This window comes from Euleptes europaea, chromosome 7 (assembly GCF_029931775.1).
Source record: "Euleptes europaea isolate rEulEur1 chromosome 7, rEulEur1.hap1, whole genome shotgun sequence".
In the NCBI taxonomy this organism is placed as follows: Eukaryota; Metazoa; Chordata; class Lepidosauria; order Squamata; family Sphaerodactylidae; genus Euleptes; species Euleptes europaea.
The window spans coordinates 8173730-8200362 of NC_079318.1; the positions used below are offsets into that span (position 1 = coordinate 8173730).

General features: G+C 44.1%; 1 protein-coding gene across 1 annotated transcript in view; it reads left to right on the forward strand.

Annotated features, from left to right (window-relative positions):
- ADGB (androglobin) overlaps positions 1 to 26633 on the forward strand; it is a 144461-nt gene that overhangs the window by 26258 nt on the left and 91570 nt on the right. The window contains exons 9-17 of the mRNA XM_056852604.1: positions 422 to 547; positions 4715 to 4809; positions 7577 to 7751; positions 9724 to 9814; positions 11109 to 11241; positions 13761 to 13806; positions 19400 to 19568; positions 20713 to 20776; positions 23855 to 23957. Coding sequence (XP_056708582.1) covers positions 422 to 547; positions 4715 to 4809; positions 7577 to 7751; positions 9724 to 9814; positions 11109 to 11241; positions 13761 to 13806; positions 19400 to 19568; positions 20713 to 20776; positions 23855 to 23957 — 1002 coding nt within the window. The remainder of the gene's footprint in view (positions 1 to 421; positions 548 to 4714; positions 4810 to 7576; positions 7752 to 9723; positions 9815 to 11108; positions 11242 to 13760; positions 13807 to 19399; positions 19569 to 20712; positions 20777 to 23854; positions 23958 to 26633) is intronic.

Here is a 26633-nt window from a genome sequence, read left to right on the forward strand (position 1 = left end):
TGGCTGCCCATGGCCCTTCCCGCCCGGGAAAAATGGCGGTGGGGGCCGGGGGGGGGCCGGGGCAGCCATCCTGCAGCTGCAGGAAGGCTGCCCCAGGCCGCACCCGGCGGCAGGAAGCGGCACGGGCCCGGCAGCGGCAGCGACGGCGGTAAGTTTCCCCCCTCCCTCCTCCCTCCTCCCTCCTCCCTCCCTCCCCCGTATTGACTCGCGTATAAGCCGAGGCCGGCTTTTTCAGCCCATTTTTGGGGCTGAAAAACTCGGCTTATACGCGAGTATATACGGTAACTGTTAGAGGTATGGTCATAAATTTTGAACAAATCAATCTATGACTTCCAATCATGGTCATTGTCTGAGAAAAAAGACTAAATATTGTGTGACTAAGTATGAAGGTATTCATGCATATATTGCTTTTCTTTGGCAGAAAAGTTAGATCAAAAAGATGTTGCAAAGAAGAGAAGCAAGGATGGGGAAAAGGTGAAGCCAGGCATTCATTCTGCACGATTGATGTCTACTGATTATCAAAGTTCTCTTCAGATATTTCTTGATGGTAAATTGCTAGACATATAATAGTTTTATCCTTAATATTCTATGCTTTATCATTTCCCTGTTTTAAAAATGTACACCACTAATTAAGAATTCCAGCCTTTTGAATTTGCAGAGGATGAAAGCAGATGGTGGAGGCCCATTTGCTTATTGACCCAAATTCCCATGTTACTTTGGATGAAGGTAAGTGTTATGTATGCTGCGGGAAACTAGAGTCTTGTTGAGCTTGGAGCTTCTCCAGGTTCCTTCACTTGTGCATTCTATTGGTTTATTGGACTTCAACAGCCCAATCACGGACTTGGGGTGCATGGCCCCGGGTGGCTGGGATGGCATATAAGCTGGGTTTGTTGCACAGTTCTCCAGTTCAGTTCTCATTCATTTAATAAAGCAGTCGCTGTTGGAACTCCATCTCCAGTCTCGTGTATCACCCCCGCGTACATAATATTGGTGACAAGGATGGGATTCTGAGCTGGTAGGCTCATCCCTGCTGAAATCACTATAATAGCTGGTAAGCAGCCTGGCTCACCCATGCTGAAATCACTGCAGTAGCTGGTAGGCAGCCCAGCTAGCCTAGCTGAATCACTGGTGATACCACGAAAGGGAGATATAACATAAATCACTAAAGCAAGTCAGGGCCACATTGAGGAATTCAACACGGCCACCCCAGAGAGGTGGGAGAGCTACACGAACGTGGCTCACCTTCTACCTACAAGCAAATAAGATCACTGATGCTGATCTTAAACGAGTGACCTTCCTCAGTGTATATGGAGTGGACACGTCTGAGCTGGCCCAAGCCCTACTATCCCGCTCCAGATTGGTTCCTGTCCACTACGAGGACAACAGCAAAGAGGAGGAGGCCCACAAAATGTCCGCCAGGGGAGCCAGGCCAAGGAACACGTCAGGGAAGCAGTGCTCAAGCTGCGGGGACCAGCACGACTGCCAAACGTGCAGGTTCCGCGACGCGAGATGCCGGACTTGCAGCAAGGTCAGCCACATTGCCAGAGCCTGTGGCTCCATGAAAAGAAGGGAAAATTAGAATTTTCCCGCCAAACAAGACGGAAATGTTCAGCCCACTCTCTCATTAGCGGCCAAGCTCTCCGAGAGGCAGAGGGGGGCAAGAAGCCGCCGGGAGTCACTGTGGCGTCACATCCAGAACATGGAACTGAACAAGATCCACTCCGTTGACAATATCCACATGACTCCACATCCAAGGCACCCCGTGCGAGATGGAGGTCAACTCGGGGTCCGCGCTCTCCACTCAGTCGACACATTCAAATGGCTATGCGTTACCGGAGGGCACAGATAGAAAAAGAGATAGAAAAAGAGGCGCTGGTGGTCATTGCTGGTGTAAAAGCCACTCCTGGGCCTGTTTGTTCCTGATTGCCAGACGCTGCATATCCTGTCGCCCCACATGCTCCGGTGGTCTATTTTCCTGAACACCTACACATTCAAGCTTCACCACCGGCCCAGCCGCAGGATCGGCCACGCCGATGCCCTCAGACATCTCCCCATGGCCGACTTCGACCCAGACCCATCGCCGGCTCACAACATCATGCTCCTGGACACCCTGCTTGAGCCACCGCTTCACATGTCTGACACTTTGCCTCACACTGGGCGAAGAATCGCCTCCTCTCCCGCATTCTGAACTGGGTGTAGCGGTGGTGGCCAGCAGGCCAGCCTGATGCAGACTTCGCGCCCTTCTCCACCCGCCAAGCTCTCAGTGCACAAGGGCTGCCTTCTCTGGGGAAGCCGGGTCGTCATCCCCACCAAACTGCGCACCAGAGACCTGGAAGCCCTACACACCTGCCACCCGGGCATCATCAGGATGAAGGCACTGGCCAGAAGTTACATGTGGTGGCCGGGCATCAACTGCAGTGGAGGAGTGGGTCAAGTGCTGCAAGACATGCCAGGAGTTGCAGCATGAAATGCCACAAGCCCTGGTACAGCCATGGGAGTCCACTTATGCCCCGTGGTCCTGACTCCACATCGACTTCACAGGGCCATTTCAGGGGAAAACGTTCCTGATTGTTGTCGACTCATACTCCAAGTGGCCGGAGGTAATCCCTGACGCGTTCATGACGGCCAGGTTGGTCATGAGAGCGTTGCGGCAGATCTTCACAACGCACGGCCTGCCAGACACCATCATGTCAGGCAACAGGGCACAGTTCAAATCCGCTGAGTTTCAGGAGTTCATGTCTAAGAACCTGATCCGGCACATGACCTCGGCACCTTTCCACCCCTCAACCAATGGGTAGGTGGAGCAAATGGTGCAGACAACTAAGAACACTCTGGGCCGGTTAGTCTAAGGGGACTGGGACATGCGGCTGGTGGACTTCCTCCTGGTGCAGCGCCTGACATCGTGCACTGCCACCAGCAGGAGCCTAGCAGAGTTGCTGATGGGCTGCCGTCTAAAAACCCTCTTGGACCAGATGCACCTGGACCTGACATCTGACCGACCCCCTGGCCTGGAGGCCACAGTGACCCCCAGGTCCCTGGTGCAGGATGAGGCCGTTTATGCCAGGAACTATGGATCGGGGCTGTCATGGGTTCTGGCAACCGTGAGCGAGGCAACAGGCCCGGTCTCGTACAGAGTCACCACCCCAGATGGGCGGGTCCTCCAGCACCACATTGATCGGTTGTGGTGCTGGCCAGCGGACACACCAACCCCCACTGCAGCCGCAATAGCAGAGTCCAGCTTGGAAGGAGGACCCCCCCAAACCTGACAGCCACAGAAACTGCAGACCCCTCCCAGGGACAGCCTAAGGACCCGGAGGTCCTGACCACGACCTCAGACCCAGCCACGCCAGCAGCAGTCAATCAGTCAATCAATCAATCAATCAATCAATCACCTTTATTGGCATAAAAAAGAATAACCAGAACAGTTAAAATACATCCAAGTGCCAGCAGCAGTCGAGCACACGGCAGCCACCGCCACGAAGCCACACCGCTCATAGCGAGCCCGATCGAGATTGAGCCACGTGAAGGACTGTGTCTGCTGAGGCGAGTGAGCTCCAGCTTAGGGGGGGGGGAGGTGTTATGTATGCAGCGGGAAACTAGAGTCTTGTTGAGCTTGGAGTTTCTCCAGGCTCCTTCACTTGCGCATTCTATTGGTTCAATGGACTTCAGCTGCCCAGTCACAGACTTGGGGGGCGTGGCCCCAGGTGGCTGGGATGGCATATAAGCTGGGTTTGTTGCACAGTTCTCCAGTTCAGTTCTCATTCATTTAATAAAGCAGTTGATGTTGGAACGCTGTCTCCTGTCTTGTGTTATCGCCCACGCATACAAAATAGTGAGCACCCTGTTCAGACACCCTGCAGATCTGGGTTGACGGGATTTGTTCACATTACAGCTGCATTTACGTGGCTACTAGGAAGTCACCTCTGCTTCTTTGGAATTCTAAAGTGTCTGTCTTCTGTCTCGCTGCAGAAGGAAAGACTGGAGATTCCTGAAGTACTCATTTTTCCTAGCATGTTTCTGCATGCTCCATTGTCATATAACTACCATAACAGGAACATCTCCTTGTCAGTGGGAGAAGGATCATTGGCCAGGCCCTCTACTTTCTGTTTTAGTGTGGTAATCCACCCTGTCTCTTTCCCTTCTACTTGCTAGGAAAATTTAGTCACATCGGAGACAGCAAATGAAGTTAATTTAACCTCATGTTTTTAATAGTGAAAATTTCTCAATTATATGCCGTTCATGGAAAATATTTTAAAGCAGATGGAAGCTGGAAAAATTAAAACAGAACACACATTAAATGAAATCTTTGTATATAAGGATTTTAGCCAATCTTTAACAGAGTTGTAATGCATTAACAGTGCAGTCTTTTCTGGGAGTAAGCACCATTGAGTAGACTTCAGTAGGAGTCTGAGTAGACCTGTTATGATTGCACTGTACATTTTTTACTCTACATAATGCATGGGCTCTTAAGGTTTAAAAAAGATTGTTGTTTAAGATTAAAGCCCTAACTGGACATGACTGGGACTATGAAACCACTTCTTCTGTGTCGTTGCCAGTGGTTGTTTCAGAGTGGATTACCTGAGACTAAACTAGTGACTATTCTGTCTCCCTTTCTTGTCTTTATAGAATCATAGTTCTGAACCAGGAATGCTTTATTATGCACTTCAGTATTAATATCATTTTTCTTACTTTTTTGATGGTTTCTTTTTAATAGGTTCCGTAGCACCATTGCAGCCACAGATGGTGCTTTATGCTTGCTATGCACCTCTTTATGTATCTGAAAGAAAGATCTTTGAATTAGGGAAAATGGTAAGAATTTTTACATATTGCCTTCTGAATATGAACTGTCACATTTTTCATCCATCTAAAGAGCTCAGGAATAGTATAAATCTTACTCCCCTCCCCTCTTCTATTTTACCCTCACCAGTAAGTGTGGCTGAGAGAGTGATCAGCCTAAGATCACTCTGTGAGTTTCATAGCCAAGAGAGGATTTGGACCTGGATCCCCAACTTTGTTATCTGGCACTCCAGCTACTACACCATATTGGCTCTTTAATACCAGGATTGAAACAATTTATAAATATAACAATTCAGAAAAAGATACATACATTTTTGTAGAGGTCTTCTTTGTAGATAACTTTTTTCCCTGGGGTATTCTTCACGGACATTTGCTACTGTTTTGATGCTGATTTGCATCGGAGTCAAATTTTGGTTATTCACTGCAGATCCGTGGTTCCCCCCCCTTAGCAAAATAAGCCGGGTTAAAAGAGAGGCAATCCAAACCACTTTTGAAATGATCTTTCCTGTGAACACGTGTTTTCTTGCGCGGATGCCCATGAAAAAATGTTTGCTTCGCTCCCCGGGACGTCTCCTTTCTCCTCCCCCAAGAACGGTGATTGGCTGGGGGAGTTTTGCGCTCGGACAAAAATACCGCCCCTTTGGCTGCCTGCCTGCCTGCCTAGAATCCTGGCACTTCTCTCCCTCTGTCCCCGCACTCCTTCCCCGCCCCTCGCCCAGGATGGGTCTTGGAGCTGGGCCCACACCTCCAAGCCCAGGGGGACGTCGGACGGACGGCTCCAGGGGGAGACTGGCAGGGCCACGCCATGTGCTCCTCGCGCGCTGGGGGTGGTGGTGGTGGCAGCTCAGTCTAGGGAAGTGGGGGGGATCTTCAAGAGAAGGGGCTGTTGGCCCTTCTGCCCCAAAGGGGAGGGGGGATTTTTGAGAAATCGGATGGGGAAAATGTGCATCCTGAGAGCGGAAAACCCAAGTCAAAACTCCCTCCCATCACTTTTCTGAAGAGGGGCGGCCAGCCTCCTCTTATCTCCCTCCTCTCTCTCGATGCACTGTGGCCGGATCATGGCCAGCGTGCAATCCAGGGGCCTTCTTTCCTCCCCCCCCCCTCGCCATGCACACTGGCTGGATCGGGGCTGGCACGCAAGCTAGGAGCCCTCCTGTTTCTCATGATGCAATGTGGCCGGATCATGGCCAGCGCGCAATCCACGGGCCTTCTTTCCTCTCCCCCCCTCGCCATGCACACTGGCTGGATCGGGGCTGGCACGCAAGCTAGGAGCCCTCCTGTCTTTCACGATGCAATGTGGCTGGATCATGGCCAGCGCGCAATCCAGGGGCCTTCTTGCCTCTCCCCCCACCCCCATTCCCACTTTCAGCTAAACACTTCTCTGGGCACATGGATTCCCTGCCCCCCCCCCCCCAATCCTGTCTATCATTAAAGGGCAATGGGTTCCACACCTTTAGAAAATAGAGGGAAGCTTTGAGGAAAGTGCTGCCTTCCCCTCCCCCCAATTTGGAATCTGACTGTTCCCAAAGCAGAACAGAGCGAGGGTGGAAGAAAAATGGAGGAGACCAGAGGGACTGGTGCTTGTTTTTTGCGCTGGGGCTGGTGAACCGCACGAGGTATTCTGCTGGGCGGAGTTGGGGCGGAGCTGGGGGCAGGCATAAACAATGAGCCTGTTGGAAGGGGAGGGCTCCTGCAAAAGGGACAGACCAAACCGTTGTCAAATACAGCGTGCTTTGTTCCCATGAAAAACCAAAACTACAGATAATTGATGGGGATAAATCGCGGCCATGAAAAAAACATTTAAATCGTGTTTTTCTTTAGTCCGTGGCAAAACAGAAGCAAAATCTACCGTGAAGAATGCCCCACTGTGTCTAGCTCAGATCCCCCCCAGCTTTTTGTCCTGTAAAGATAAAGCCTATATCTCGTTAAAAAATTCCATAAGTATTATGCAGAAACATATGGGTACCTGAAAACCTATCCCCCATGGTATTTGTGTTGAAGAGCAGGTAAGACTATAAGAAGAGCATTGATGGATCAGACCAAAGGCCCATCAAGTCCAGCATTCTGTTTACGCGGCAGCCAACCAGCTGTCTCTGGGAAGTTCACAAACGGGAAGACTGCAACAGCATCCTCCTGCTCATGCTCCCCAGCAACTGATAGAAAGAGGCATAGGGCCTCTGCTACTGGCGGGAGTAGATATCCATCTTGACTAGTAGCCATTGATAACCCTGTCCTCCTTGAGCTGCCCAGTTTTACTATGAACAGTGTGAGATCTTGCTAAATTTCTGGATATGCATCATAATAAGGGAAAATTCAAAGGTCGGCTGTGCTATAATTAGCTAGCTATCTTTTGGCCAGCTGTCTTTTCTGGCCAGATTTGTCAACTAAAAATTGACTGTTCTATTTGCATTCTGAACCTAGGAGTATCCAGCCTTTGTAAGAATACTCAGTTGCCCCAGTAGACACCCAATAGACTCCTACTTGGTATGCTAACTTTCCACAGCTAGAGATATAGGACTGCTCCAATTGTCCTGAGCACTATGGGTGGCCCACTTAGAGGCTTCTTATTAGCATGGGCACAGCTGATAAAAGTACCTCCTTGTCCCAGTTTTGATAGACCAGTATTTAATCATGTTCCCTTCAGTTGCTGAACATCAAATTGACCTCTTAATGTGAAAAAGAATCTTAAAATTTGTCCAGAATTAGAGGTTTTTTTGTTTTGGTATTTCACATTGTAACATAGCATCTTCTGAGCATTGTACTCCCTTGTGTTTTGCAGGCTGATTCTTCTGAGAAGTTACGTGAATATGGTCTCTCACATACATACAGCCATCCGGCACTGATAACCAGAACAAGGGCATGTTCTTTGTTAGCACCACTGAAACCACTGCCTATACCTCGATGGAAGCTTATCCGCCAGAAAAAGGAAACTATTGTGACAGATGAACCCCAAGGTTTTTCTTTTCAGGCTTTTTGTATTTTTAATTATCTTTGAGCCAAAATGTCATATTTATATTTGTCTTCATTGATTTAAATGAGGGTTCCATTTTCAGGATCAAAATTCTTCTATATGAAAATGAGGGATACAATTTACTACGTTGTTTCAGTGAAACTAATGCTAGTAATGAGTAAGATACTATTCTCTGGTTTTTGTTGAGTGCTTTGCTCTTCTGACCTTCCCCAGAATACAAAACACGCAAGATGTGTTGGGGATGTAAAAGAATGTTACCTATAGTAATTCACACAGTTTTTAAAGAATCAGTATAGGGCAAATACTGGGTATTGTACAAACACTTGCAAAATGTTTCCATCTACCAATTGTGTATACTTCAATGTGAACTTCTCCTATAATACTTGCTGAAAAGTATACATACAATCCAGAAAGCTATGAAGGGAGATCTGCATGTACACTTAGGGCACTTTCACACAGCCCTAATAATGCACTTTCAATCCACTTTCAATGCACTTTGAAGGTGAATTTTAGGTGTGAACTGGCAAAATCCACTTGCAAACGATCGTTAAGGTGCACTGAAAGTGGATTGAAAGTGCATTATTTGGGCTGTGTGAAAGTGCCCTAGTCTTTTCTTTTTCTGTCAGAGGTACCTGTTCTCCTTTGACCAATTGTGATTTTTTAAAAAAAACTTCCTCACTTGAAGATTTAGGGGTAATTCTCCTAAACTATGTTTTTAACAAGTCTGAAACTTTGGTTCCCCACTAGAAAAAATAATTTGCCTGATAAAGATACAATATGCTAGTGCAGTACAGTAGCTAAGCTCCATATTGTACCTTACACATGAGCTCCTTGCCATCCCACATCTCCCCCAGTGTCTATCCAATAATATAAAGGGTTGTTGTTTTTTAAGAGCCCTAATGTGGCGCAGAGTGTTAAGCTGCAGTACTGCAGTCAAAAGCTCTGCTCATGATCTGAGTTCTATCCCGACGGAAGTCGGTTTCAGGTAGGCGGCTCAAGGTTGACTGAGCCTTCCATCCTTCTGAGGTCGGTGAAATGAGGACCCAGCTTGCTGGGGCTAAAGGGAAGATGACTGAGGAAGGCACTGGCAAACCACCCTGCAAACAAAGTCTGCCTTGGAAACGTCGGGATGTGACGTCACCCCATGGGTCAGGGTGCACAGGGGACCTTTCCCTTTCCCTTTAATGTGGCATTATTGTATTAGTGCTGTTCTGTGCAAGCAGCAGCCAGAGAAGCAGAGTATGTGAGCTAGATGGGGAAAAACACTAACATATTTTTGCAGTTACACATGATTGGAGAGACATGGGTCATGATTGGAGAGACATGGGTCAGACATGTCTTCCATAAAACAGTTTACAGAAACCACTTTGCATCCAACCCTGTAATATTTAAGTTCTTCGTCTGTATCTCCCTAATAACATTAAGGTTGTATTCATGGGTCATTCGGGGAGCAAATTTTGGAAATGCTTGGCGTCATTCATTTTTTTCTCCCCAAAGCATCTTCTCATACACAATTAATCACTTCTACTTTTGGAAGAATACACAATCTATTTTGCTAAATGGCTTGTTTTCCAAATCAGGATTAAAATTTGTTTGAAACCCTGATTTGGAAGGAAGTGAAGTAACTATAGTTTGCAAATGACAAAACTATGATTTGTTGCAAATGCAGGAATAATTAATTTCTGAGCCATGGTTTGTGGTTACATATGAATGCAGCTACTAAAGGAGTTTTAGTACATGTTAAAAGTTGACACAGCCCTGTTAGCCATGGAAAATACAGGTTTAAAAAAACATTGTAATCTCTTGAAACCAGGCATCTTTAGATTGTGTACCTCCAGTGAACTTACTCCCCAAATGGGGCCATTTTATTTTGTATGTGGATAGGGGGACAATTTTATTTTGAAAAATGTTTGTTTTATTTTTGAATTGCAAATAGGTATTCTTTTCTCTTTTAGAACTTGCATTCAAAAAACCCGACCAATTTATTGAGATTGCCAGCCCTTTTCTTAACTTTAAACTTTCTCCAATATCTATACCAAGAGAAACGTAAGTAGATCATTTAGAGTGCATTCCTAAGTGGGGGGAAGCTCCATAGGAGACAGCGTGACCCTTCACCATTGTAAGTGCCAGTTTAACCCAGGATAATGGGCACTTACACATGCTGGGGCCTGGGCACTCCAGAGCAATGCAGGCCTCTACCGTTGCTGCACTGGGACCTACATCCTGGAAGTGGCAGGCCATTCTGGCATCGGGGAGGGGGCGTTCCAAGGGGCAAGCTGACGTTAGTCAGCTTCCTAACCCCTTTCACCCCGGGAATGCCCCCTTGAGCTCCAACGTGGCCGCGCCACCTTTTTCAGTGGCACAGCCTTGCTATGTGCAGTGGGGCATTTCCCCCTTTTTCTTTTTCTTTTACAAAAAACATTTTTATTCTCCATAGCAGCTGGGAAGCCTCTGAGGAGGTGGTGCGGCTGCGTCGCTCCCAGCCGCCGTGGATCTGCCCCCCCCCCCCCGGAATGGGCTGCCTGATTGCAGGTACCCCTAATTGTGTATTGGATTGTGGTCATTATATATCAAGATGGAGTTGCCAGTAACTGACACCTAATCAACATTCTGAAGGATTTATATTTAAAATCAGATCGCTGCTCTTCTCCTTCCTGTTGTTGTAATTTACACTACCCCCAAAACCAAGGCTCTTAGAAATGGCATGGAATGTTAAATGGAAGGCAGAATCAGTTGAAATCATCATCACCTTTTGCATGAGCAGAGATGTCTTTCTGTTCACAGAAGGGGAGAGTTTGGATCTAACCCTATATGTCCAAAGGGCAATGGACTCTACTTCAGAAATTAAAGTCTGACGTTGGGCTTCAAAGTATTCTAGTAGACTCTGATGAGATACTGGTCAATACTGTATGGCTATTTTTGTTTTAAAAATGTGCTGTGTGGTGTAAGCTATTCAATTCCAGATACTTATATAGGCATAAGGTATTGCACTTTAAAGAAAAGAAAAGTGGTTTGTTTTCAAAAACTCGCAAAAAGATTTTTTTAATACTTCAATCTAAAAATAACAGGCCTGAATTCTCCATGAGTGAGGCACATATCAAAATGTATTGACTAGCATCCCTTTAGAGTGCACCTTTGAAGCAGAACATAGTTTTATTTCTGAAGTAGATTACATTGTCCTTTGGAAATATTGGATCTTCTAGCATTCATTTTTTGTTGTATTTTTGCTGTATGATAAGAACACAGCAGCGCTGTGTTAGAAGTTATGAGATACATAATACATATAAATATTGTATTTAATTTTTAGTGTTAATTGTTGATTTGCTTTTGTTTTATATAGCCACTTTCCACCATCTACTTTCAAAAAGGGATCTCTTCCAGCATGTAGCCTTTCATTTGTCACTGAAAATGATGAAAATGTACCTGATGCTTCTGTAGATACGAATCCCATGAGTACAGATGAGAATTCTCAGGTTAAGCTTTCATTCTTTTCTTGCTTTGTTTACCCTGAGTCTACAGCTTATCAATTTTGTTGTATACCCCAAAATTCTAGTATTATGTGACATAATTTTTAAACCTCTGTGATTCCTCCGTTAGTAGTATGCTTTCTCACCTGAAAAGCCCCAAACTATTTTGCCTTTCCTCATAGGAAAGGTGCTACATCTTCTTTTTCTGTTCCCTTGTCTACATTATCCTTTTTGAGCGGGTAACTACAACAGTGAGCAGTATTCCGAATGTGGCCATTCCATAGCACTATTGTGATGACAATAAGTTGTGACTTGGTTGTGACTAAGGCCCTGTTATGAGCATTCTTAAAATGGGCCCTCCAAGCCAAAATAGCTTGGAAGTGAATTCCTAAATAACAAAACCAAGTTACTTGCTCTACAGGTTTCCCATTGATTTGCCACTTATACTTTGTTGGGTGATTAGATTTAGAAAAGATTTCCCTTGGTTAATTGTCAGCCCTTCTGCATTACAATATTCCAAGAAGGCCCTCAACAGTGGTTGGAGGCCCACAGAAGATCTAGCTAACAAAAGTGCATATAATAACACTGATATTGGGGTATTAGCCAGCATAGGAGAATGGAACTTGGGGTTTCTCAAAAGGAATGCCGTATCATTTATATACAAATTAATATTGGACTAGCAGGCATCCTTGCTGAACACCCTTCTGTAAGGGGATAGAATTGGGCAAGTGGCCTACAGAAAATCTGAGCTGAAGGAGAATCATATAGCTTCTTGATTAACTATAACAGTCTTTGGTCAATTGAAGATTTCTTTAATTTGTCCCACAAACGGTCCCTTGGGATTGAATCAAAAGCTGCCTGGAGAACCATGAAGGCCATGTTTAAATTGCTTTTCAGAACTGATGTATATTTCATGACTAAATGATATAAAACTAAGCAATGATCTATTGTAGACCTTTCAGTGACAAAAGCCTGCTTGTTCCAGACCTAGAATCTTTTCAGAAATTACCCGGTCCAGTAATCTCGGTAATAACAAAGAGGCATAGAGTTTTCCTAATGAAGACAAGAGACTAATTTTTTTTGTATATAGGCACTATAATCACTTGTCTATACATGCTTGGGATTATACCAGTTTCATTTACTGCTGAAAAAAATGGAGCCAATTCAATATCAATAATATTAACAATTATAAAATTAGCCTGAGATAAATGAGAATGTTTTCACCTGACATATGAAGCTTAAGTAAGTTAGCATCATGCAGATAGTTCAGGTGGGCAGTTACACCACAACACAAAAATCCCAATCCCTGGTAGGCATCCAGTTTATCTCTGAAAATCTCTGACAAAGACCCAAGGGCTTGTTCACATGTTGTAATGTCATCGTATTCCCCAGATGGCTGGTTGATGCACATGGTCTGGGTGTTCCATGCTCAGAACTTAATTTGCAGGAGTACAAGGCCTGATTTGAATCAGGACCACAGTGGGCTAAGAGAGGGTGCTGCAGTATCGCTTTCCTAACCTGAGATAGCCCCAGGCGTTGCTGTTTGTCATGTTGGAGAACCTAACGTTTAGCTGTCACTGCATGTACATTTCCCCAATGAGGCAAATAGTGGCTCCTAGGACTGTTCCATGTCTGGAAAACATGTCTGGAAAAAAGAGGGATCTTCTTGCAAGTGGATTACCAGACTCCTGTCATACTACAGTACTGTATACTGCAGTTCTTATGTATAAAATTACCATATTTGCATGTGGCTAATGTTATTGTGCCCCATTGTCTCCACAAAGGTTTAGATATATTTTGGAGTGGTGTGTTTCAGCATCTGTGTTTCTAGTTTTCTACACCGTTGTTCCTTTGTGATGGTAATAATTTAATGGTCAACATTAGCCCGCCCCATGTTATAGAAATGTGGAGGCAAGGGAGCACAATACGATTGTTCCACGTGGTATGATTGGTGGCTACAGATATTCATTTATTTATTTAGGATATTTCTATGCCACCTCTTCAGAGTCCTGCTGTGCTCAAGGCAGCTTACCATTCAAATCACCACAATATAAAATTCTGAATCTCCCCTCAGAATAAATAGCTTGAGGGCCATGTCTGGCATTTATTTTGAGTAATTCAGTGTTTGAAGCCTATTCTTAACCATGTTTGTCCAGATGTAAGACCCATTTTGTTATAATTGGATTTACTTCCAAGAATGTATGCTCATGATTGCAATTTTGATCTAGGTGATTTAGAGAGCAATCCTAAGAAGGTCTACTTAGATATAAGTCCCATTTTATAAATGGAGCTTACTCCCAGGAACGTTTTCTTAGGATTGCAGCCTTAAAAGTACTATCCTAAGCAGAGTTCCACCATTTTAAATCCACTGAAATATCATCCATTTATTGTAACTGTTACTATTGAAAAGTAAATAATTGCCCCTTTGAAAAAATTACCACTGAAACCCATTTAAAAAGTCATGATTTTCCCTCCTATTGTTATTTGAAAATTATTATAAATAAGTTTTTTTTTTCATTTTGTAGGAATCTAATATTGGTCAGCAACATATTATAGAAGGAAACATAAAAGGTAAACAAACATATCTGCGATTGTGAACTTGTAAAAATTATAACAGAAAGATAAAACAGCACTAGTTCAGGAAATGCTACTATTTTAGTGTTTGTGAAAACTTTAAGATTAATGAAGTATGGTATATTGATTGAGTTGGAATAGTTCTATAATTCAAGTTGTTTTGAAAACACAATTTTTGTGAACAAATGTGTATACTATGATTATTTCCAAAACATTTTTCAGATGGAAAAGAGACTAAGAACAGTTTAACAATTAAGCTAGATTAGAGAATCTCAAATATAGTGTATGAATTTTGAAAATATGAAAGCTTAAATGCAATATGAACAAGATACCATCCTGGTTGGAAGAGGCTGTGTTATGTGTGACCCATGCCAAGATGTCTCTCTGTCTCAGTTTTCTCCATGTTTCTAATAAGCAGACAGTGCAGTCCTAAACAAAGTATATACCCTTATCATTTCATTGAATTCAATAGGCTTAGAAGGGTATAAGAGTTTAAGATAGTACTGAAAGTCCATTTATTAAATCGACAAAATGGAGTATATTATTTATTTAATTTTATTAACTTCATATGTAGCCCACCCTTCTCACTGAGAAAGTCCGATTACAAAACAGGACAAACAATTTAGTCAAAAAGCAAAAATCTATAATAAACAAAACAATACACTGTGGTGTCAGGCTGTTATCTCGGTTTAGATGTTTCCTTTCGTTTCTCTGCTGAACCGTCCAGACTTCAAGGACGGCTACACCTACCAAAGCCTGGGAACGCCACTCCTGGGAAATAATGCTCTGTTTATGCTTTGTAATCTCCCGCCGTTTCTCTGCCTTATATTTCCAAATAACGGGCAAGACAAACCATAGCTGTCATCTTGCCTTCAATGCACTGTATTGCCTATTTGACCAGTAAAGCCATCTGCTTGGAATCTGATTGTCTCTGTGGTGATTTCTGGTTCGATGGGTCAAGAGCTCACATGTGGCTAGGATTGTGTACATGTGTGTTAAGTGCTGTCAAGTCACTTCTGACTTACGGCAACCCTATGAATCAATGTCCTACAAAATGTCGTATCTTTAACAGCCTTGCTCAGGTCTTGCAAATTGAGGGCTGTGGCGTCCTATATAGAGTCAATCCCTCACTTGTTGGGTCTTCCTTTTTTCCTGCTGCCTCCAACTTTTCCTAGCATTAGTCTATAATAGCAGTTCGTATAGAGCTAACAAAGGCCCCCAAGGTATGATTTTTTTTTAAAGAGACTGAACCCTCACATTTTTTTAAAGTTGCAAATTCATTCCATGCTGAGTTTTTTTGGAAGCGTTGTTTCATCTCTTTTTTTTCCTGCCAAAACTAAAAGTTTAGGGAAATAAAGGTCGTATGTGGCTGGCTAACCAGTTGAGGCTGATAAAAGGCCCTCTTGGCCACAGCTGCCACATGGTTATCCAGCAGTAGGCCTTGGTCCAAGAGCACTCCCAGACTATATGGACCTTTTTCCTTCAAGGGGAATTGCAACCCCATCCAGAACAGGCAAAACCTTAAATCCTGGATCAGACCTTCCACACTCCAGTAGCACTTCTATCTTGTCAGTATTAAGCTTCAATTTATTATCTGCATCTTCTCCAAAAGTGCCTTCAGTCACCAGTTCAAGGTTTCTACAGCCTCCTTGGAATCAGCCGGAGGTGTGACAGCCCAGCCCAACACTCTAGATGAACCCACCCGTCGGTTTCATAGAGATCAGGGGTGGGGAACCTTTTTTCCGCCAAGGACCATTTGGATATTTATAATATCATTCGCGGGCCATACAAAATTGTCAAAAAGTTAGCCGACCAAGCCCCAAGCAGGCAGCTGCCCCAGATGACACCCCCCGCGCAGACAAGCAGGCAGGCATCCAACTAGTGGCGCACATACCCACCTAATGGTACAGGATGGTCTATTGCATCAGCCGTGTGTAGCCGTCCAGCCACACACCAGAGTTGCTCCTGCTCCGCATGGTCGGGGCTGGATTCTACAGCCAGCTCCTGCTACCTCCGCCTGCAGGGATGAAATGAGGACACACTGGCTAAGAACTCCCCCCCCCCTGCTCATTCTGGCCCTGCCCCCTTTAACCCCTCTATTGTCACCACTTCCACCCCCAGCCCTCTTGTAGTACAGAGGGAATGCGTTTCTCCACGGCCCGGGTGGGAAAGCGTTAACACAGTTTCTCGGGCGGTCCTAGCAGCTCCATAGCTAACTACTCTTCTGCAAGGGGGGGGGAAGGTTCCTTTTCTTGGCAAAACAAACTCACATCTGCATTGAATAGAGGCTATTCCTGTCCGCGGGAGGGGGCAGATCACCAGTATTAGATCCTTCTGAGCTAGAGATCTGCCAGGACTCATTAAGGGCCAGACCAAATGATTTTGCGGGCCTTAAATGGCCCCTGGGCCTGACGTTCCCCACCCCTGATATAGATGTTAAAGAGCATAGGGGATAAAATAGAAGGCCAGGGGGCTGAGCAGCAGTCTTCCAGCACCACCTTCTGAAACCTACCCTTCAGGTAGAACCAGAACCACTAAAGAATGGTGTCTCCTAATCCCAGTCCAGAAAGGCAATCCAAAAGGATACCGTGATCAGTGGTAGTAAAAGCTGCTGAGAGGTCCAGAAGAACCAACAGAGTTGCACTCCCTCTGTCAATCCCCTGAAGCAGGTCATCCACCAGGGTGACCAATGCTGTTTCAGTCCCATAACCAGGTCTAAAACCATATTAGAAAGGATCTAAACAATTTACCTCCTCCAAGAAACCTTGAAGTTTTCTAGCTGCCACACGTTCAATCACCTTGCTCAAGAATGGACTATTTGGGGCTGGTAGTTATTGAGATCTCTTGGGTCCAGGGTAAGCTTCTCTAGAAGTGGACACACCACAGCCTGTTAACTCTCAAATGTTTACTCCCTAGAAATCTTGTTGGTCTTTAAGGTGCTACTGGGTTCGAAACTTGCTAAGTCCATTGAAGTAACTTGTTAGGGTTGCACTGTAAATTACTTTATCTTGTAAACTACCTACTCAGGAGTCCAGTAGCTTTGGATCCAGGTGTGACAATGGCATGGAAAAGAAAAAGGGACAAAAGAACACTTAATAAGGGAGAATGGCTGAAAAACAGGGAAGCTGCTGTTGAAAAGACACAGGGGGCTGCCGTTAAAGAAGAAACAGAACAAGAGAGAGAATAATTTGGCTGAATAAAGTTTGAGAACTAAAGAGTGGGAAGTCAGATGGCTATGTCCTGTTCTGATCTTTCATATTCTTTTTCATTCGTCAGAGGTGGAGGCAAACTTGCTTATTCGATTATTAAAATTTTATTATCCAGTTATTATCCTTGGAGGCTTCATCATGATCAGTGTCTTCCAATAAAATTCTTTTCCTTGTCCAGTGTATTTCTCATCAAAACAGCTTTCTTAATACCAAGAAAACTCCCTTCCTTAACTATCCCATTCCCATCACCAGGCACCAGTGCTTACAAGGCAATTTGGTTCATCTAAAACCAGTTTTGTCCCATTTTTATGTCCTTTAACTTTTAATGGCATCAGATATACAGTGAAGGTAGGCTGCCTCTGCCTTCTCATCAGGCATACTGCTGAGTTATCGTATTCATTGATCTTCACCTCATTACTGCATGGGTCACAGCCCGTACTTAGGCTGCATCCATTTATTTATGTGAGTTTCTTCTTGTCCACTGTACCCAAGCCTGTAACAGGCTGAACTTCATCAGCTCCAGGTTTGGAGCTTGGGGCATTCGGACTCTCTGAATCTAACCTGCCTTACAGGGTTGTCATGTGGATAAAATGGAGAGCAGGAGTACCTTGTATATAGCCTTAACCTCCTTGAAGGAAGAGAGGGAGAAAAAGATACTAAATGCATAATAAGAAGTGCTATGGGGGGTCACTTTATTTTATCAACATTTATATTATTTACTGAAAGCTGTTACCAAATGAAAAGAGGCATGAATACTGGCACCCACATATAAACCAAATGTAGATGACAAAAACCTTGGCTGCTCTTAATCTGACAGTAGAGTCAAACCAGGCCTTTTCCCCCCTACTTCTTGGATTTGTTATTGTCCTTAAATTCCTGTATTTCAGCAAGTGTACCATATATATTTTCACTTTTCAGCCAGTGTGGTATAGTGGTTGAACTAGGATCAGGGAAAACCAAGTTCAGATTCTCTCTTGCCATGAGACTTACTCAGTGACCTTGGGACATTCGGTCTTTCTGAGTCTAGCCTGCCTTACAGGGTTGTCATGTGGATAAAATGGAGAGCAGGATAAAAAGGTACTAAATATATAATAGAAAGCTATTTAATAAATACTTTTTTCACATACTGGACCAGAAGTGTGCATTTCTTAGTCTTTTGTTAAGGATTACTGGCGGTGCAGTCCTGTAGAGAGTTACTTCATTGATTTCAATTGATTTTGACTGGAGTATCTCTCCATAGGGTTTCAATGTAAATTTCTCTGTCTCTTTCTCTTTGAAATAAGTTGTGGTGAACAACCTCTACTGACATAAAACAAAGCTAGAAGAGAGTATGGAGCTGCCTTTAGCTGATTGTCAGTATGATTCAGTGCTGATATAGAGAGACCTCTTGAGGTGAAAACTATGGTCTGCAGCTTTTCATTTATTTGTCATTTTCATGAAGATGATTTATGGTGTCTATAACCTTTGTTTCAGTTCGTTCACACCCCTCACAATATCTGCCAAAAGACATTTATTCCTTCTTTTTTTCAAGCCCTTCTGAAAATTACTAATCTTCAAGATAAATGTTGCATGAGAGTTCTAGAATTTTGTTTCAAGCCATTATAGATGTTCTCTCCTTTGTTTCTTTTAGAACTGTTTTGGTAATCATGTGGGGGGGACGGGACTTCATGGCAAGCATTTAGGGGGGAAATTTGATTTGTCTCCTAGAGCTGTGTTTCAGTTTCTAATGAATGCACATGCACACACCAGTGGTGCTAAGTGCATGTGACTTATTGTACACCCTTCAATTGTAGTTCTGATTACCACCAAGCTGGAAATTTAACCATTCCAGTATGCCAACATTTTATTTCCAAGGCTCAAAGCTCTCTTACTAAGCAATGTAAATCATTAGAAGAGAAAGTTTTTAAATTTTAAAATTGATTTTAGTAGTTTGACCTATACAAATCTTTAATGTTTGCCTGTTAGTGAATATTAGTAGAGGAAGCAACATATTTAAACATTCCTTGTTGTCAGACATAAAAGTCAACATCGAACGGATTAGCACAAAGCATGTTGAGAAAATGTCAGTTATTTACCCAAATGCATAAAAACATAGTAGGATATCAATTGAAACTAATGGCTGCACATTAATTATAGCCTTCACAATATGGCACTCGTGTTCCTGTCTACTTGCATCACTAGTAACTCAGTGGTTGCTTTCCATTAATGCTGAAAGAGTGATGTGTATGGGGTGCGGGCTGAGTCTATTGCAGACATATACTGGACATCTCATTCTCTTTGTCTTTTATTTTACTAAGCAATTAAGCTAGTACAATACAGCCTTTCTTTTTCAAGGATAATTTTAACTTGTGGAAATTTCTCTTTCTTTGTTACCTATACAGATGAATCGAATGAAAAAATAAGTAGTGATGCCGTTCAGATGTTAGAATCAACTGAGCCTGGCTTAGGCAATTATTTGATGAATAAATCTCAGGAAGAAATTGAGGCAGAAAAGAGTCCCGTTTCCAAAGAAATATGGATCGACTATGAAGATTTCTGTACTTGTTTTCAGTAAGAAGTACCGTTATGTTGTCTAATTTACAATGTTGTTATATTACCGACATTAATGCTTGGCTGCCGCCAGTCATTAGTGAGAGGCACACAGATGTTTTTGTCCCTGGATTCAGTGGCCCCCTTCAACCACCAGAAAAATTATTTCGGAAGTTGGGGAAACCCACATAGGTAAAAAGCCATGTAGGTGGGAGTGGCAGGGAGGAGATGGAAGGGTGCAAAATTGCCCTTCTTCTACAAGCACAGCCTCTGGTGCTGGAAGAAGAAGGCGGAGCTGTTTTGCTGCTTTCCACCTTCTCACTGCAGTCACCCCCAACCCATGTAGCTTTTTGTCCATGCAGGCCCTACAGTTCCACGAATCACCCTTCCGGAGATTGAAAAGGATTTCTGAGGAAGGATGCCAATACCATCTGTTGACTGGATCCAAGCCAAACAAATGTGATCCAATGCAGAGTTACACCAGTCTAAACCCACTGATTTAACGAGATTTACCTCTTTATGGGATTACACTGTTATTCTTCTATACAGGCCTATTCTTTACTACATAACTCCTTGGTAGGCTAAAGCATTTTATTGTACCTCTTGTTGCCAAGCATACCCAACATGTCCGACTGACAATGTACACTCTGCTGTCTCTGCATCTGCATTGTTCATAATTTATCTTTAGTGTTATAATCTGATGCATCTTTAACAATCTAAAGTTTTTAGAGAAGCTGCTTCTGAGGCACAGAAAAAGCTTGTGCTAAGAATGAAAGTTAAAATTGGATGTGAGTCTAGTGTTGCAAAGATCTTAAAGCACAGTATATCAAATTGTCTTGAAAGGCACTTAATACTTTTTTTAAAGCCTGTTTCCTCTGCCATATGGGGAAAAACCCTCATCTGGCAACTGATCATAAAGAGGGGGAAACAATCAGAATATTTAGAAGATTTTTTTTGTTTGTGTTCTCAGGGACAGAGAAATGGTTCCCAGTTAAGTTGTTACAAAGTATGATTTGTTGTAATCTGCCAATTCTGAATAACTGTTCAAGAGACAGAGTGACTATTTGAGTCATCATTTTTGTAATTAAACAAAATGTGGTATGAGGGAAAAATCTGTACATAATTAATACTTAAATAAGCACATTCTTCTTTATTTTCCATCTAGGAATATATATATTTTCCATAAACCCAATACTTATGCTTACAGCTATCAGAAATCAGATTTTAGGGTAAGTGTATCAATTGCATGGTTTGTTTATCTCTATGTAACTGACAAGGTATACCATAATTTTGCATATATGCTTTAAATATATTGTGTTAACCAATAAAACAGTACTTACAACTACAGGTCAGTATATGAAAGATTGGTACAAAAACTAAAGCTCAGTGATTGACATTAAAAACCTCTGCCAACAGATCAAAGGTAATTTAATTTAGGTACAATAATGGTTTGATACATAAAGTAATAAAAAGTGATTCTACAAAGTTATCATGCAATATGGTGGAATAAAGTAAATTATTCAGTCAACTAAGTGCTGTTTGAACCCCAAAAGCCAGTTCAGCGATAACGGCCAAATATTAGGACAACTTAATGATTCCTCTCACATTCCTCAATCCCATTCTTCCTGTTCTCTTTATTGTTGATCTTTATGTTTGAATTTTCTTTGTGCAACCGAATACTGTCTTTGCCCAGTACACCCAGTCTATTCAAGACTGCCTGGCATTCAAAATAGGATATACCGTATTTTTCGCTTCATAAGACACACTTTTTTCCTCCTCAAAAGTGAGGGGGAAATGTCTGTGCTTCTTATGGGGTGAATGTATGTGTGTGCTGACAGCCAGCTGGGGGGCAGGGCCCAGCCGCCCATCACCGCTGGAGCCCAGCGGGAGCCGGCGTACCCCGGGAGCCAGCTGGGAAGCCGACAGCCAGCTGGGGGGTGGGGGCCCCTCCCCCCTGCTGCCCAGCGCGCCTCGGGAGCCCTGCACACCCGGGAGCCAGCTGGGAAGCCGACAGCTAGCTGGGGACACGTGCGCCTCTGCCTCCTCTCCCTTCCCTGCTTCGCCTACCTCGAGTCCGGCGAACGTGGAAGGAGAGCGGCTGGCGAGGGCGCGCGCGTCCCCGAGCTGTTCGCCTCCCCCCGGCTCCGCTCAACCAGCTCGGCTGAGGCGAGGAGGAGAAGGGAGGAGCGCGTGCCGGAAGGGCAGGGCACGCATGCGCCTCTCAGCCTCGCCACCCCACCCCGCCCAAACGCGCCCCAGGAACCAGCTGGGAAGCCGACAGCCCCCTTTTCCACCCAGCGCGCCTCGGGAGCCCGGCACACCCGGGAGCTGGCTAGGAAGCCGATAGGGAGTCCCGGGAAGGGTGGGTGGGTCTTTAAACTGCTCTGCGCTGCCTGCCCAGGCAGCGCGGAGCACTTCCCCCCCCTTCCCGGTCCAATGCTCAGCTGTTGGGCGGGGACCAGCTGCGGGGGGAGAAAGTGCTCTGCGCTGCCTTGGGGGGAGAAGTGCTCTGCCCTGCCTGGGCAGGCAGCGCAGAGCACTTTCCCCCCCTTCCTGTCCCAATGCTCCCGCCCAACAGCTGAGCTGGGGGGGAAAGTGCTCAGCACTGCCTGGGCAGGCAGCGCAGAGCACTTTAAAAACCCACCGCCCCCCTTCCCGGGAGTCCCAGGAAGGGGGGCGGTGGGTCTTTAAACTGCTCTGCGCTGCCTGCCAAGGCAGCGCGGAGCACTTCCCCCCCCCCTGCCGGTCCAATGCTCAACTGTTGGGTGGGGCCCATCCTCTTGGTGCTCCAAATATTTTTTCTTGTTTTCCTCCTCTAAAAACTAGGTGCGTCTTATGGTCAGGTGCGTCTTATGGAGCGAAAAATACGGTAGCTATGTGACCTTAAGATCAGAGCCTGAGATAACTTTTTTATCCCTCCTATTGATTTTTAAACACTGCCTGATGAAGAAGCCTGAAGAATTAAAAAAAGCTGAAGAACTAAAAAAAGAACTAAAAAAAACCTTTTAAAAGCATGATATTTCGTGTTATTTTGGTTACTTCTGATAAACATATTACATGTGTTATGCAACAATTATAGTGTATTTTTTTAGCTATACATTGTAATGTAGTTTAGTTGCAGACTGAGTAGATTACTATTTATTGGAGTGGATCTAACCATCCTCCAAGTAGCCTTCTTCCAGCCTAAGGAACCTTTCTCGATCTTAAGTGGTTCTTCCTCCAGTGGAAGAGCCACTCAATTTGGAAGAAGACTACTTCGGTTGGAGGAAGGCTTCAAATTTGAGCCAAAAGGAAAGGTGGGGTAAAATATTTTAATTAATAAATAAAATTTTGGTAAGATAGGGGTAGGATCCACCAGATTCTCTAATTAAGAATGTCCTACATGTCCTGTTCTGTGATTGGACCTACATTGTAATCAGGGAGGTTCATTGTGGAAGGAGACTCCTTTCCATTTCTCTCACTGCAGTATGCATAGACAGAGCAGCAGCTCACACACAGAGCTTGTTTTGACCAGAAATTGCATCATACATTTCAATGTCTTTGTGATGGAAGTAAATAAGGGGTGTCTGCCTTTGCATGGGGTTTATATCGGAATTCCTGTGGAGTTCTGGACTGAGTGATATGTAATTAATTTTTATGTACCGTATTATGTTTTGATATGAGAACCAATATGGTATAGTGGTCAGAACAGACTAGAACCAGGAAGACCTGGATTCAAATTACCGCTTGGCATTATCTTACCTTAACCTACCTCACAGAATTGTCATGATAAAATGAACAAAGGGACATCCATGTGCACCTCCCTGAGTTTCTGCATGGGAGGGCAGGGTAAACATGCTCCAAATAAATATATAAATAAATTTAGCTTGCAAGAAAATCATTTGTGGTGATTTAAGTGAATTAAAAAAATTAGTTCACCAAGTGAGCACCATAATACTACTGCTGAGCCAGTTTGATTTCAAGGCTCGTGTTGCATTTAATAACTTCCTTGTAATTACTTAATATTCAGTTGCAGAACTCTCAAACCAATTACTTCATTATGTTGCTGTCTTCCCAAATTAAAACCAGTCAGTAGCTTAGGAAAACATACATGAAATGTCTTATAAGAGAAATTTAAACTTTTGTCAGTGGATTAAAAGTGAAGTTAATTGCTGAGGGGAGTGCAGAAGACAGCACTGTGGGCAGAGGGCATGGAACATTTCATTGTTCATTGTATACTTTTTATCACAGAGTTTGAAACATAACTCAAATATTAGTTACTGCAATATTAGACAGAAATTAAACATGAATCCCTTTTCTCCTTATAGATGATAGAGGATCGTGTCTCCTATTACTTGTGTGTGGACAGTCTGAAACCTATTGAAATCCTAGTTAGTTTTTCTGCATTAGTACACTGGGGAGATTCAGGAGGTAAGTTGAGTACTAAGCAGAAAGTAAATATTAGTATTGATTCTCCTGGATTCCTCCAAGGGATACTCGAAGACAAAGGTAGCCAATTAGAGCTGCAATATTATTTGTCTTCTGTATGTTATTCTATACATTTTATCAAATGTCTTTGGAAGTCCTGTTGCTATTTCTTGCTCTTTTAATCAGAATATTTTGTGGAACTTTTTGCATGTTACTGAGTGCAAAGCCTTTGTCTACTACTCAATCAAAAGTAGCTTCCGTGTGGAGGTTTTGCTCTGGGTTCCCCTAAAAATGGAAGCAGGGGGAATTTCCAAATGATATCATCATAAGAAGCGCCCTGTTGGATCAGACCGGTGGCCCATCTAGTTTGGCATCCTGTCTCACACAGCAGCCAATTCTGGTTTCTTACTCTGGAGAGACAACAACAGGGAATGAAGCCTGAGGCCTTCCCCTGATGTTGCCTCCTGTCACTGGTCTTCATAGGTTTACTGCCTTTGAACATGAAGTTGCAGTTGTCCACTTCCAGGGTTTTCCCAAGCTTCAGTGCTGCATTTGTGGAAAGAAACCAACAAAACAAAGGGGAGCTGGGCTTCTGGGAAGATCATATTTGAAGAAGAGTTAGTTTTTATATGCCAATTTTCTCTACCTTTTAAAGAGAATCAAACCGGCTCTCTCCTTCCCTTCCTCTCCCCACAACAGACACCTTGTGAGGTAGGTGAGGCTGAGAGAGCTCGAAGAGAACTGTGACTAGCCCAAGGTCACCCAGCTGGCTTCATGTGGAGGAGTGGGGAAAACCAACCTGGTTCACCAGTTTAAGAGTCCACTGCTCATGTGGAGGAGCGGGGAATCAAACCCGGTTCTCCAGATTAGAGTCCGCTGCTCTTAACCACCACACCACACCATGCTGGCAGGGTTGGGATCCATTCGGATGTGTAGATTTCCACACCTCCCCACCCACATCTTGTGCAATACCTTGCACCTTCCCCCCCTCACACCTACCATTCTCCCCCCATTTAAAAAAAAATCAGTAGTAGATACGTCATTATAGTGTCATTGTTCTGTAACAATATACCTACTGTCAGATTTTTTTTAAGTTGGCAAAAAGTACTTTGGTGATGGGGGGCAGGGAATGGCAGGCACAAGGGGAAATCATGAAGAATTTTCTATGTGAATGCTTTGTTTGTGCTGCTTTGAATATCTTGGCATTCACAGTGATGATGAGAGCACAGTAAGGCATCACACTGTGTGCAAGTAGCCTAAGAAACAAGTCCCAAACCCTGGGCAAATTTTCTTACTGAAATTTTGCTAGTTCTACCCAACTTCCATAGGTTGATCAATCCTCATAAGTTGATCATTCCTCATCATACATAAAAGCTGTATGTGTATAGGCTTTGTCTGTCCAGTGTTGTTGTGGGTCTGCCTACCGATGCCTGCTCAGATGAGAAAGAGATGGAGGAAGCCAGCCCCAGCCCTTGGATGCTGCAGGAAGACCTGCGAGACCAGGTAGAAGCTCCGTCAGGTGCAAAGGGGGAATCTCAGGCCAAAGTCAGCACACCACAGCTGAAGCTGAAGGAGAAGTGCTGTAGCCACCAGCCTAACCTCCAGGGTTGCTAGAGCACATGGAACACCAGAGAAGGTGGTGCCGGACAGAGACGCAGGAATGGCATCGTAGCACATGGCTGTCAGCTCAGCACCAATCAATCTCTGCCTGTGAACTTGAGTCACCACATGATCATGGTTGGCAGCCAGGTAGACTCAGCCATTGATGAGTTGCATCTATCCCTGGATGACCCAGCAGGTTGATAAGCTGCACCTGTTTTTCCTGATTAAGTAGCCAGGAAAGGATGAACCACCATGGAAACAACTTGTCCACACCATTGTGTGCCTGCTGTTATTCTATGCCTTGTTCTAGACCTCAGTGTGTTTGACCTTAACTGTGACCTGGCTGGTGCTTTTTGGTTTGCCCTTCTGGTTTGACAATTTGACTTCAAAATGCCTGTGTTTTGACCCCAGACTGTGTTTTGGGCTATGCCTGTTGCCTGCCTGAACCCTGACAAATACCTCGTTTAAAAAATGCAGGAAGCAGATTGTACCCTACATACAAAGAATGATCATCCTATAACCAGCTCCTTTTTATCTGTCTATGCCATGTGTCCTTGCAACTACTGCCTTCATGACATACTTTAGCCTTATTTTGCTGGATCACAAGATTAAAATGTTGAGATTTACAGGGAGAATGAACGGGCTATAATTCAAGTGTGATTGGAAAGCAGCAGCAGTATGGGCACCCAATTAAGTACCATCTGCTAGACTTAGGAATAGTGAATCTGGATTGTACCTCTGGAGACTTTCTGTTGACTTGACTAAGTGAATTTTGAAGATTTTGTTAGACTGTATATGATATATGTTTTCTATATTGATCCATTATTTTGACTCCCATGTAGTTTGTGGCAGAAGGAGCACATTTTGCACAGAATGCTGATGGGGTGGGGCACCTCACCTGAAGTCCACACCTGTGTCTGTTGCTATCACTGCCTCACTTCCTGCTAGTGGTTCCAAGCTAGGAGAGGGAGGGTGTTTACAGCCCCCTGATCCTCCTCCTCCGTAGATTCCTGAAAAGGAGGAGCTGACAGTTGTGTACCCTCCTTGGCCACCCTCCCAGCCTGTTTAAATTGAGCC